Genomic DNA, 13,465 nt, shown 5'->3' with positions numbered 1-13,465 from the left:
TCATACACATGGAAGGAATGGAAAAAACCAGTCATGAGACTCTGCCCTCAGCTTGAACGTTCTCCCCCTTGCTTCCAAATCCTTGTAAGATTTTCTGCCTTCCAGGAGTCAACTGCAAATTCAAATTTCATTAGTAATAAGAATGCCATTCATAGAACAAGTCAATTGTTCTAGATTCCTGTATTTGCTATTTGTGAATCCCAGTCCATGAATAATATTGGTAAGTATTTGGCTTGACTAACATGAATTAGGCAATCCAGTAAAGCTTTCTCCATATATATATATATATATATATATATATATATATATATAGCATTAATGAGCTTTAAACCAATCCTTTGTGACTGCCATATGGTTAATATGGTACATGGCAACTGTCTCTTTCAGATCCCATGAAAAATGCTGAGGCCTGAGGGCTATGCCTAGAAGCAAGAAATGCAATTGCCTATTCGGCGCTACATTGATTTGGCCACAAGTGTTCAAACAATAAAAAATCATCATGTCCCACTTTCTGTGGCACCAAAAGGGCAGAATCTTCAATGTATACTACATGTTTATGCACAATTAAAGCATCATACACACATGCTGAGGCTAAAGGGTTTGTCGGCGCTGTTGTTAGGACAGTTCTGATGTCACTGCTTTGCTGTCAAGAATGGTGAGGGGACAAGAAGTAGAAGCATAATTAGTCAGGGCTAGAGACTGTCGTCTGGAAAGAAGGAACTAAGCAGATTGGGACAAGCAGGATAGAAAGGGAAGTAGCATTTGCTCACCCATGTTTTTATTGTATTTGTATGAATCATGAATTATGTTTATCTTACACCATCCTGGAATCCATTGGACAAAGTGCAGTTTAGAAATAATTTAAATAAACAAACCATTCTTCAAGCTTGAAGCTGTGGCAACAGGTGCTTCCACATGCAGGTTTATTGTGGACTTCATGCGTGCAGGTGTTTTGTACTGTCATAGAATGTTGTTCGTCATCAAAATGCTTTTTATTCCAGATTTCCTTTTACTGGGAAAAACCGCTAAGCAAAAAGGATCCATTATCTATCCACACATCCACTGCTGTTTTGAAAACTCATTAGCACAATTTTGGGTTTTTGGAGGGGAGGAGGCTGTCACATGTGTGGTGATGTTTCATTGGGTGGTTCCTATTGCTGCATGCCAACTTCCACTTGCTTTTTACCTGAGCGTAACCTAGCAGCGTGCCCATTTCCACATGCTGCACATTGAGCACATGTTGGGATTTCATCAACGTAGTTCAGCAGTGCTGTTCTGTGAAGATTTCAACACATGTGGGGAATTACCTCGGAGCAGGCTTCCTCAACCTTGGCCCTCCAGATGTTTTGGGCCTACAACTCCCATGATCCCTAGCTACCAGGACCAGTGGTCAGGGATTGTGGGAATTGTAGTCTCAAAAACATATGGAGGGCCACATTTGAGGAAGCCTGCCTTGGAGACTAATCACAGTGCATAAATCAGAATGGTGATAATAACTGCCCAAAGATCTCCTTATCGGAACCGATAGCTATCAGAATTGTGGAATAGCAAATTATCAGTCTTGCACAATAACTCTATAGTAATACTTAAATTTTTAATGGAAATGAACGTAATGAGGGGCTGTTAATGTGTGCTATAGTGCTTTTCCTGTGGGGAAAAATTACTTTAAAGGTGTGTGTGTGCACAGGTGCAGAAACACCTGCACACATGCTCCGAATGGTAAAATGTAGCAGGGGGTGGAAGAGGAGTAACTGAGGAGAGGGGCTAGAAAAGAGCATGGAAATATTTCATCATGGACCGCCCACTGTTGTGGATGGGAAACAGCAGAATGATAACTATGAAAAAGTGTGTGGAGGGCGTGTGTCAATCATGCACACAGAAAAATGTGATGTGAGTGACCACCTGTCTGGACTTGCCCACAGAAAACAGCCTTGGTTTTCTATCCCTGATTAATAAATTTATTATATCACCATCAGACGAGGACTTGTTCCAAGTGCAGCTTCCTGTGCTATTGGCTGAGCCCTTTGTCATTGAGTCAGAAGCACATGAAGGAGAATTCTGTGGATTGTGGCTCCTACAATGAACGGGCTAACCTTCTGTTGGCTGTTTGGATTAGTAAAGAGTAGCAGAAGGATTGGCAAATTTGGGGTGTGCCAAAATAGCAAACCTGATTCTCTCTACAGACAGACGCACAGCACTGAGGTACGCTTGAGATTTTGCTCAACTGACAGTGACATATTACACCACCTAAAGGATAATGGACATTCCAGTTCTAAGACATGCAGGGCATGCTATAAGAGTCCGTAAACTGATTTGTTCCAGACAGCCTCATTAGAAAGATCCTAGGTCTTCACTAGCGAATGGACAATATAAACATACACAAAGCAATCTATTTAAATTAGTGCAAAGCTCTCCCACTTCCTTTGATAATTTACTCCACACCCAGGGAGTGGCTTCTGCTTGAGGAAAAATGGGCAAGATTTCTACCTCGGTTGTTTTTGAAGTGATGTGCTATTTATCAGTCATGATAGATTTCCTCTGGTGCCTTTATCAACTATAATTAGAGCAGCCACCTTTCATCATTCTCCCAGCGAATACAAGTACAGTCAAATCTACAGTCCTTAAACGTGTCACAAATTTCCATAGCCCTAGAAAGTGTGACCCCTGACTTTGGTAGTAGTAGCAGCAGCAGCACAATTACTGTATTTTGGAAAGTTGCTTGTCCGTCTGTCCTCTATGCACTCAATAATCTCTTGTAATATCACCACCCAATTGGGAATGACATTTCCCAAGATGGAAGAGCCAGATTTTGTCTATGTTTGGATACCATTGAATCCCATATTGAATCAAGATAGTGGACCAAAACGTTCCAAACTATGCTAATACGGAGGAGCAGGTTTTGGTCTATGACCGTATACTGTTGGGCACCATTTTGAATCAAGTTGGCAGACTGAACCATTCCAAACTGAACTGATTTGGACACCTTTGAAGATATTGTCACCCAATTTGGCATGTCAGTTCTGAAGATTGAGCAGCAACTTTGGGTCTGTGTTTGGATACCGGCAGATGCCATTTTGAATGAAGATGGTTCACTGAACTGTTCCAAACTGCAAGCATTTAGACCCCTCTTAAGACTGAATCCACCATCTTGATTCAAAGTTACAGTATATCTTTTGAAACTGTGTTGATATCAATCAAATTTGACAGGAAGCTAATAGGGCTGGGCTTGGTTTTTATTGAAGTTGAGAGGGATTGCTAGTTGTTTATGACAGGCCCAAGACATTTTGCTATCTGGGTAGAAGAACAAGATGGTGCTTATTCCTATTATATATCTAGAAGCTGGACAGGTAATTTACTTTTACCTCAGCTTTTTTTTTTTTACTGCATTTGTGAGCAGCAAATTTTATTTGACTAAATCTAATTCTGTATTATACAACTGTACAATTCCAGGGCATGAAATAAAGCTAATAAATAAAATAAGCACTGTCATGCAAAGCATTCATGAGTCAAAATTATATTTGCATAATTTAATTGGACTTACATTTATTGTTTAAATAAAAGGATCAATTTTGATCCTTTACCTTAAGGTTAGGATTAAATGTCAATAAGTCTGCATGCACATTTACTAGGGAATATAGTGCAGCTTACTTCTGAGTAAACATGCACATGATTGTTCTGTAAGAGCACAATCTCTGTAAACCACTTGGAGACCGTTGTAGTTAAGGAGTAGATAAAGTGTTTAAATAAAATAAAATAAATAAATAAATTGCATGTTCTTTCTAGGTAAATTAATTTGAAAGAATGACCAGGTTCTGGTTCTATAACCACAATAATTAAGGCTGCAATCCTATACCTAGTTACCTGGATTTAAATGTGCCTCAACTCAATGGGGTACATTTCTTAATATACGCGATTATGCTCTGTTGACGGAAAGGGTGAACAGCCCCCCCCCCCCTCGTGAGTACACAGAGGTCATTGGAATGAGCAAAAAAAACCTGTTTGGGGTGAAGTCATCTTAATAGGTACTTTAGGACTTGGGTTTGCGTTTTGTACCCATAAACCTTCCAGAGTCTGTGAATGACTAACGCCATAGGGGAAGACCGTCTGCGTCGCTTTTTTCGCGGTATGCAAAAGAAACTCAGAAGGCTGGTAAACAAACACTGGTAAACGCATGAATGAATGGGAAAGAATAAGCAAGACGTATAAACGTGGGGGGGGGGGGGAGGAGGAAGAGAGAGAAATCCAGCCCAGGTTTTCCCGTCCGCTTCCTGAGTGACAGATTGACATCATTGGAGGCGTGACGCGAGGCTGAGGTCGGGGCTCGGCGCTGCAAGGCTGCCGTGCAGTTTGGCTCATTCTGAAACAGCAACGCGAAAGCGCAGAGCAGTTGGCGAAGGGATAGCAGCAGGCGGCGGCAACAACGGCAGGCGTCCTTGGATTTACCTCCAGCTGCCGCGATTGGGCTTTGCAAAAGGACTCTGAACCTGCTCGTTCGGTAAGCGTGATCTGGAGGGCTCCCCCCCTCTTTTTTTTTGCGCGAGGCATTTCGGTAGTAGCTCAGGTGCTGCTGGGTGCCCGTGCATATCGGCTGAGCTTAGACGGACGACTCGCGCGCAGCCCACCGCTCGCTTAAAAAGCGCTTTCAAAAACACGTCCTCGTATCATTTCACTGCGATCTGGTGTCCGATGCAGCGACTTAAATGCGTTGTGCACTGCGAGCCTTCCGAGTAGCCTCGAGCGAAGAAGACGCGGCATTCCGCAGTCACCCACCCCGCCCCATGCAAGGGGATCGTTTGCTCCTCGTGCAAAGATCGCGTGCATACGTGCGTACCCTCGATTTGCATTATGTCTGCGGGGTCTGTCCCCCGTCCCGCCCCGCCATGCTGGTGGTGTAGCAAGACTGTCAACCAGTCTGTATCAGCAAGCACATGGCAGCTTTTGCAGAATCCATTGCCTTCCTCCCCCTTTCCCTTACATATGGAATTCACTCTTCTCGTGCCTGCAGTGCTTTCTTTTCTTAACTCCTTGCTCAGATCGTGTGTGTTTTTAAAAAATATATTATTTTTTTTTATTGTTATTCTCCCAGGCGTTCCCGTTGCACGTTCTCTTCTCTCTCCCTCTCCCCGGCTAGCCTAAGAGGAGAGGGGAGCTGCGGGCGAAGGACCATGTGGTGAAAAAGAGCTCGGAGTCGAGGAAGCAGTTGGACTCGCTCGCCTGCACGCGCGCTTTACTTGGGAGGGGAAATCGTGCGCCTCCAAAGGAGAGAGGGAGGGGGAGAAAGAAAGAGAGAGAGAGGGAAAAAAAGGGGGAAGAAAGCTCCAACTTGGAGGAAAGCAGGAGGGAACCGGCGGGGCAGCCGCAGCAGCAGCAGCAGCAAGCTCGCTTTGCAAACACTCTTCGCTCCCACCTCCTCCGCTGCTTCCAGGCGACCCTCTCCAAGCTGCGCGCCTTTGCATTGCTGCAGAGCGAGCGACAGCCGTTGCAAAAGCAGCTCGGTCTCCTTTTTTACCTGGCAGCCGGAGACCCCCTCCAAGCCTCCACCCCCCTCCCGCACCGGATCGCCTGTCGCTGCTCCTGGGAGAAAAGCCTGCTCGGCTCATGGACGACCAGCTCGAGGAGGGGCGCGTGTAGGGCACCCCCTTGAATGTGCGTGCTTCGGCTGGAGAGGTGTTTGGCGGGCCGGCGAGGCGGATTTCCTTGCGCGCGAGGGCGTCGCGGCCGCTCCGTAGCCTCGGCAGCAGGAAAGGCGGGCGCCGAAGAAGCGGGTCGTCTCGGGGGCCACCAGCGAGGATTGCGGCGCCTGGGCGCGTGGAGACTTGCCGGAGCCCCGCTGCCCTATGGATCTAACCTAGCAGGGCAGTGCTTTCGCGCGGATCGGCCCTTGGAAGACGTAAGTTTGCGCCCGTCCTCTTCTGCCTCCACTTCGCAATATGGATCTTGCCGCCGCCGCCGCCGCCGCCTGGTTTCGCGCCGGGGGAGCCCGAGGGGTTAGCAGGTGCCCTGCTGGCTCCTCTTCCCCTCGCGGTGGGGTGGGGTGGGGGGCTGGCGGCGGCGGCGGCCAAGGCTGTTTCCCACACGACGCACGTCCTCTTTCCCCAGGCGCTGGGGGGGGGGCGGCGCTCGGGTGGCTTTCTGCTGAACGGCAACGCGCGCAGGCGAGATTTCTGAACTTGTTGCTGCGGGCAAGGAATAAGCTCGGACTCTGCGGAAAGCCCGGAGGGGACGACGACACGGGTGGATCAAAGCAGGGGAGAGGGGGGAGGACCGACCTCTGCTGCCAGGTGCTTCTGGCGGGAGAACTAGCAAATGCACTTCCTCAAAACCTCTGGCTTAAGGTGCGAGACCCCGTGTGTGCGTGGTGTTGTTTTTTACATGCATTCTCCCACTGAGGCAGCTGGCACATCCATTGATTTCCATGGGTGTTCGTTGCAATGACATGAAACCTATTTGACATTATCTGCGGGCTTGTTTACACCGAAAGAAGTGATCAGTGTGTGGCTTGGGTGACTTGAATTATGGCTGCATTGTCTAACTCGAGTACTGTGTAGGCATGGGTTGGAATTTATGCTTGGTTTTGAATCCCACGTCATCAACACTCATTTGCACCTTCGCTTAGTGCGCAGAGGGGGTAGATTCCACCTGGGGTTGCTTGCCCATTCTCAAGTTGTTTAATGTGGATTAGGTGCCTCTTAACATCCTGTATCTGGAGGGAGCTCTGGTGCATCTTTACCAGTGCAGGTTCATGGGAGTTTTCAGGGATCTGTGTGAAATAGTTATTTTTATTTTATATATATAAGGTCTGAGGTCTAGCACACTTGCAAGGCAGAGGTGGTCTCTCTTAATGTGCTTGAGGCAGGTGGAAATTCGGGCCATCGTTATTATTTGTAGTTTTTTCAGCAAGCGTTCAAAAATATTGTTTGTCTGTGGTAGCTGCAACTGGTGGTTGGAGCGTAGCGAGATGATTCCTTTCCCTATTGCTCTTGCTTCGTGGTGTGAGTGTGCGCTTCATTGAAGGTAGTCGGCAAGGCAGGGATTTCCCCTTTTGAGTCTGAGTGAGATTTTAGCAGGTCAGTAGAAAGGCGTGGAGGCTGCAAGGAGGAAATGGTGGGTAAGACAAAGATAAAAAGGCTTCCCCCGTCCTTCCACTCCGCCTCCTCAGAAAGCACCAGGGGGGAGAGGGGGAAAAATCCCTGCATGCTCAAACTAGCACACACAACTTTCGTATTGGTCTTGAAAGGTAGAGGAGAAAGGAGTGTGCAGTGCAGCTTTAAGTACTGGAAAGTCCGTCCCCCTGAGGTAATGGTAACCTCAGCCATTTCCCCTCCTCCTGCAAATGGGTGGGTGGGGAGGCTGGGGGAAATAATCCCTTGTTTTCATTCATAACTTTTTCCTCTTCCTCTCTGTCAGCTCTGCATTCATCGCCTCCGCTGAGATCGGGTTGCAGAGTGGGCAGTGCTGCCCTTGGTGCTTTCTCATTTTTTCTTTGAGAGTCCATTCAGGGCTGAGTTTTTACAGCATTTCTCTCTCCTCCCCCCCCCCTTTCAAATGGGAAGTCTGCTGTTAGAAGGCTGCTGATAGAAACGCAGGGCTGATGCCTTACAAGGAAGCCTTTTGTGGGTGGGGAGTTAAGAATACTAGATAGATAGATAGATAGATAGATAGATAGATAGATAGATAGATAGATAGTCAGTCACAGACTGCAGCCCTGTGTATACTTTACCTGGGTGTAACATTTACTCCCTTGTAGCCATAGGATTGTACTGAACTGCTGCTTGTGTTGTCTGCATCCTGCCTTTATATTTTGTTGGGATAATTAAGGCTGCAATCCTAAACTCGCTTGTTCTGGAGTAAGGCTCCATGAACACTTTGGGATTTGCTTAGGAAGAAATACTGATAGGATACCTGGCTGATTTTTTGTATGTGACTTTTGTAAACAATTCTATCCCACCCTCCTCCTAAGAAGCTCTGTAGCAGTTCCCACCCTACATTTTAACATCCCAAGAACCCCAGTCTGGTTCAAAGAATGGCTCAAAGCTACTGACTCTTAAAAAAGGACAACAATAGAAAGAATTCTCTTGTGCTCTTTATAAAAGCCTATGAAAAGGAGAACTTGTATGAGGTAGATAAGGTGTGATTGAGTTGAGCAGAGCTCTTTGTCTTGCACTCTACACCTTGAACAGGTGATAGGTGGGGTGGGGTGAACCTGAGCCGTCCCTTGCTTCCCCCTCCCCACATGTTCTGATTACAGAAACTTTTGCTTCCCTCTTTAAAATTACTGCATGATTTCTTTTGGGGTGTTTTTAAAATGTCTTAGAAAAGAACACAGGTGGGGAGATGTTGTGGTCCTTCAGCTGTGAGGCAGTACAGTTTTCATGACATTTGCTGTTGGAAACCAAATGTTGGTTACTTCCTTACTTGCTTTTGTCTAATTACTGAATGACAGATCCACATTTATTTATAAACACCACTATTATTTTGATCAGGGGGTCAGAATAGATGGCATTTAAGGTTCTATATTGGAGGCCCACCTTAATCAACCTCCATAAAGGAATGGAAGCAGTATCTTAAAACTAAGGCATCTGGTGTGTGCAGCGCTTAAGCATGTGAGCTGCTATCTGGCTCAAATTTTCCGCACTTATGAACTCCTTCAGGAGACTCAGTCTTTGCTGCATTATGCCTAAAATGGACTGACTTCGCATGCTGGTATGATCTGTAAAACAGCTGCTAAAATACCCAGTGTGTTACATAGAACTAAATGTAACATTACATTAACCCTTTGTTTTGTTCAGGGGAGGAATGTGCGGGAAATTTTTCAAATCAAGTGTTTCACTCTTTTTGAAACAATATTTTGAACAGCAAATTGTCACTTTAAAAAAAGGCTTCCCCAGAAATTAACAGATGACCACTTCAGTAGCGTCTTGCAATAGTGGTCCCAAGAGATCCAAGATGGTTCAAACAAAAAAACACATTTATGTCTTATCTGGTCTCATATACGCCATTTTGAATCCTGTCTAACTATTCCTCCCCTCCCTCTTATTTTGTGCAGCAGATAACATACTTTTCACTTACAAGTGAAGGTGCACATAATCTTCCCAAACAACTGATTAAATGCCATACTTTATTTGTCTTATCTTTTCTGCTGCAACCCTTTCCTGCCTCCACCTCCTCCTCTCACACCCTGCCTTATGGTCCAAGAATACTTGGAAGCCTATTGTGTAACAGGATGTTTACATCTGGTGTTTTGCTTTAATGAGCGTGCTAGATTGTTTTGATTTTTTAAATTTTTTTTTGGAAAGAGATATTTACTCCCAGAAAAGAAAAAAAATTCTTCACATGCTTTCCCCATTGCTAATATGCTTCAGGCGTCATGGAATAGCAGTTAAAAAGGCAGCTATGCTGAATTTGAGTTTAGAATCAGGCTTGGTATTGGAATGTGGCTTTGACAGCGAAAACGGGCAAGAACTTCTTACAGGTTGTGCAGTTTGGGGGCATGAATGTGATTCTGTAATGTGGCTTAGAAGCACATTTTATGTTGCAGTCAGTGGTTTGACATAAGGGGGAATGTACCTGAAGTAGCTTCAGCTATGTTTGATGTAGCATGAAATAACTATAAGAATAAAATGTGCATGCATAACGCTCATAACTTCACGCTTGGAAAGAAAAGCTATGCAAACATGAAAGATTTTTGTTTCGTTCCTTAAACTGTAAGTTAATCTTCGGTGTGCTTTATTTACAATATCTACTCTCATATAACACATACGTATTCGTTTTAAACTGCTATGTGCCCTTTTACTCGAGGCCAGTGTAATTCCATCCCTGGGATATTGTTAATAGGTAGTTAGGCCAATTTGTGGCTTGCTGTAAAATGTTTTTATTTGTTTGGGTGGTGTATTTTATTTTTTGCTGCTTCTGTGTGTGTGTGTGTGTTTTCATTTTGGGAGAAGCAGTCTCCCTTTTCAACTCCTGTTTTTCTCTCTGCCTCTCTCTTAGGATTTCCGATGCATGCCAGGTTCCTGGTGAATGCCAGAAGTAGAGATCACGACAGATGGAGTCCCAAGGTCAGCATGGAAGTGGCAGTTCATTAGTGGTCCTTCAGCAGCCTTCTTTGGACAGCCGGCAAAGGGTGGACTATGAGAGAGAGCTTCAGCCCCCCACGATCTTGTCTCTAGACCAGATCAAGACTATCAGGGGCAGCAACGAATACACGGAGGGCCCATCTGTGGTGAAGAAGTCTGCCCCACGGACAGCTCCCAGGCAAGAGAAGCACGAAAGGACTCATGAAAACATACCGATTAATGTGAATAATAATTACGAGCACCGGCCCAGCCACCCGGGGCACGCGCTGCACCAACACAATGCCAGGGCTCCAGTGCTCAGCAGGTCGACCAGCACCGGCAGCGCAGCCAGTTCTGGAAGTAACAGCAGCGCTTCTTCGGAGCAGGGCTTGCTCCTGAGGTCGCCCCCGTGCAGGCCAGGGCCGGGCCACAGATTGGAAAGGCCCATCTGGACGCAGCCCAAGCCATCGTCTCTGGTCGTGGAGGACCTGAAGAGTCCTTTGAAAGAGGACCTAGCCCAGCACAAGTTTATCTGTGAACAGTGCGGGAAGTGCAAGTGTGGGGAGTGCACAGCACCCAGGGCCTTGCCCTCTTGCTTGGCCTGCAACCGGCAGTGCTTGTGCTCTGCGGAGAGCATGGTGGAATACAGCACCTGCATGTGCCTGGTCAAAGGGATCTTCTACCACTGTTCCAACGACGATGAAGGGGACTCCTACGCAGATAATCCTTGCTCTTGTTCCCAGTCGCATTGCTGGACTAGGTACTTGTGCATGGGAGCCATGGCCTTGGTTTTACCTTGCCTGCTCTGCTATCCTCCGGCAAAAGGATGCCTGAAACTGTGCAGAGGGTGTTACGACCGGATCAATCGCCCAGGTTGCAGGTGCAAGAACTCCAACACAGTATATTGTAAGCTGGAAAGTTGCCCCTCGAGGGGTCAAGGCAAGCCCTCCTGATTTATGGGGGCGCGGGGAAAGGTTGAGTTCCTCAGACTGTCGTTCAGGTTGTGGCTGGCTTTTCTGTCTTTGCCCCCTCCCTTCCCCCTTATCTTTTTTTCCTTACTTACATGCACAAATGTTCCTCCTCTCACACCATAGCTTCTCTCAGCAAAAGGCAAATCTGGGATTCCCCCCCCCCTTGGTCTTTGGGTAAGTGTAGCCCATGTACTTGCATCTAATCTCCCAATATGGCAAGTCGTCTTCAGGTTTGTGAGTAATCCATTCCTGAAAGAAGTAATGAGGGAATTGGGTTTTTCTGAAGCCGCCTGCTCTGCAAGCAACTTTCCAAAGATGCTGTTTTTGTTTGTCCTCTATAACAATTTTAAAATGATTTTTAGTGGCTTCCAAGTGATTATTTCAAAGTATTTGTGTGTGTGAAAGAACTGAATTATGAAGCTTTAAAGAAAAGAAAGCATTTTTTTTTTTTAATAGTTGGGTTAAAACTTAGCAAACCTAGTCCTGCTGTCTTTATGGATTGCAGCCATCCTGGCTTTTGCTCCCATCTCAACAGTTCTTTTAGAATTTCGTGATCCATATTGCAAAGCTTTATCTAGCTTGGATTTCCAACACACCCAAACACATACACACACCATCTTCACTAGAAATGCTATGAGAATATTGTGATGCTCTAGCTTAGATTCCTTGAATTGCAGGGGTTGGACTAGATAACCCTTGGGGTCCCTTCCAACTCTACAATTCTATGATTCTATGACTACAGCTTTCTTCATTGGTTTCTATACCTTTCAGATTTGTACAAGGTCCTAAGTTTTCACTCCCCCCCCCTTTTTTCCTCTTCTTTTGATGCTAAAGTTGTTGATTTCTGCACATCTGAGTAATACTCTTCAGGTATCATACAGTTTTAAGTTGTGTAAACATTCTTGGATCTCTTAACACTTCTATTATTTCTGTGGTTTAATGACATTTAACTCTACTCTGTGCTCGATAACTTTAATCCTCTGTTTTTATTGCCTTAGCCACAAATTGTGGTGCTTTTTGTATATTTTATGTAAAAACACAAAGTTGAATTCTGACTATTTTTAAGACAAAGGTCTGTTAAAACTTTTTTATTGTAAAGAATATTTATTATGTGAATTTCTATTATTTTATGATATTTATTACAAAGGACTGTTCCAAAAATGTACTCCTGTCTGAATATAACAAAATACCGATACTTAACGAAAATAAGGATGACACGAAGAAAGTACATATGTTAAACTATAATGCAGAAAATATAATAATTAATGAAAACGTCTCTTGGGTTCTTTATTTTTTAATATAACAATAAGTTGTTAATAGCAGTATTAGTAAGTAAGAGTACTGCTGCTTTTATTTTCCATTTTTTTCATGACTGTGAAACCACTGCTAGTATTCTAGTTTTATTTAATCACTTTAAAAAAAAAATCAGAAAAGTTTTTAACTCTTGAGATATTTCACAGCATTCATATATTTTGTTTGGGGTGGAGAACATGTGGACCCCAAATGATGTTTCTGTGGACTCCTTACAAATTCTTGCATTGTCTTTAAAAGTTTGTAGTCCTCATGGCTTCAAGTGTGAAAATGGGATCGCAAAAATTGCCCTATGTCTGTGAAGGACCATCGTGATTCAGCCCCCCCACCCCCCCAAAAAGTTTGACTTAACCTACAGGCCATAAGTGTACTACAAAATAAGAACAGCTTCCGAACCAATCACAATTTGGCATCTGCAGATGACTTGTATCCATCCCACTCATTGCTATTTACAAGACAGGTGGGCAACCAGTGGCCCCCAGATGATGTTGGACTACAACTCCCATCATCCTTGACCATTGGCTGGGACTGATAGGAGGAGGGGAGTCCAACAGCTTATGGAGAACCACAGGTTACCCACCCCTGTTTTCAAAATGACTTACGGCGCTGAATCTTTTCTACTATTTTTTGGTATGGCAACTGGAGTCTTCTGTTTCACTTCCTCAGAAGGCATTATGGAAACTTCCATTTACCATCAGCAGTATAAGTGCTTTCTTTTTCTGAAATGCCAATCGTGCCATTTTAGCAGCAACGTGTTAGTTGGTGGAATTGCGTATCAGCTGAAGAAAATGCATCTATTTTCAAGTTTGCATCTGAATAAAAAATTAAGAATCAGAATAACAAAAGTACTTTGTGTTAATAAAGTCCAGTAGTTGAAGGAGCTTCTGGGCTTCCCTAATTCTTGTGGCCCAATGGGGCTTGTTTGTTCACCGCTATTAGCTGCCAGGTGGTTCCACAGAAATTTTAATACAGAATTTGCTCCGGCGGTCTATCTCTTGGCACTGTTCTAATCTGTTGTCCACAGGTGGAGTTGGGACGTAGTATTGTATCTTTTGAGGTTTAGTGGGAACTGCAGTGCCCATACAAGCAACCTTCCTTATTTTAAGTTTCTCAAGAAAGCATATGTTG

General features: G+C 44.8%; 1 protein-coding gene across 6 annotated transcripts; it reads left to right on the top strand.

Moving 5' to 3' along the window:
- The first annotated feature begins 4,336 nt into the window (after positions 1 to 4,336).
- SPRY1 (sprouty RTK signaling antagonist 1) lies at positions 4,337 to 12,302 on the top strand. 6 transcript variants are annotated; one of them, XM_081877170.1, is made up of 3 exons: positions 4,337 to 4,495; positions 5,087 to 5,890; positions 9,991 to 12,302. In XM_081877170.1, exon 3 carries the CDS (start codon positions 10,046 to 10,048, stop codon positions 11,006 to 11,008), a length of 963 nt encoding a protein of 320 aa, XP_081733296.1. In that variant the 5' UTR covers positions 4,337 to 4,495; positions 5,087 to 5,890; positions 9,991 to 10,045; the 3' UTR covers positions 11,009 to 12,302. The 6 variants fall into 6 exon arrangements, with proteins under 6 accessions (XP_081733296.1, XP_081733297.1, XP_081733299.1 ...); XM_081877171.1 differs by lacking the exon at positions 5,087 to 5,890; XM_081877173.1 differs by lacking the exons at positions 4,337 to 4,495; positions 5,087 to 5,890 and adding an exon at positions 7,277 to 7,296.
- Positions 12,303 to 13,465: the final 1,163 nt, after the last annotated feature.

This window comes from Podarcis erhardii, assembly GCF_964252035.2.
Source record: "Podarcis erhardii genome assembly, chromosome: 9".
Classification (NCBI taxonomy): Eukaryota; Metazoa; Chordata; class Lepidosauria; order Squamata; family Lacertidae; genus Podarcis; species Podarcis erhardii.
This window is presented reverse-complemented; position numbering and strand designations above follow the sequence as displayed.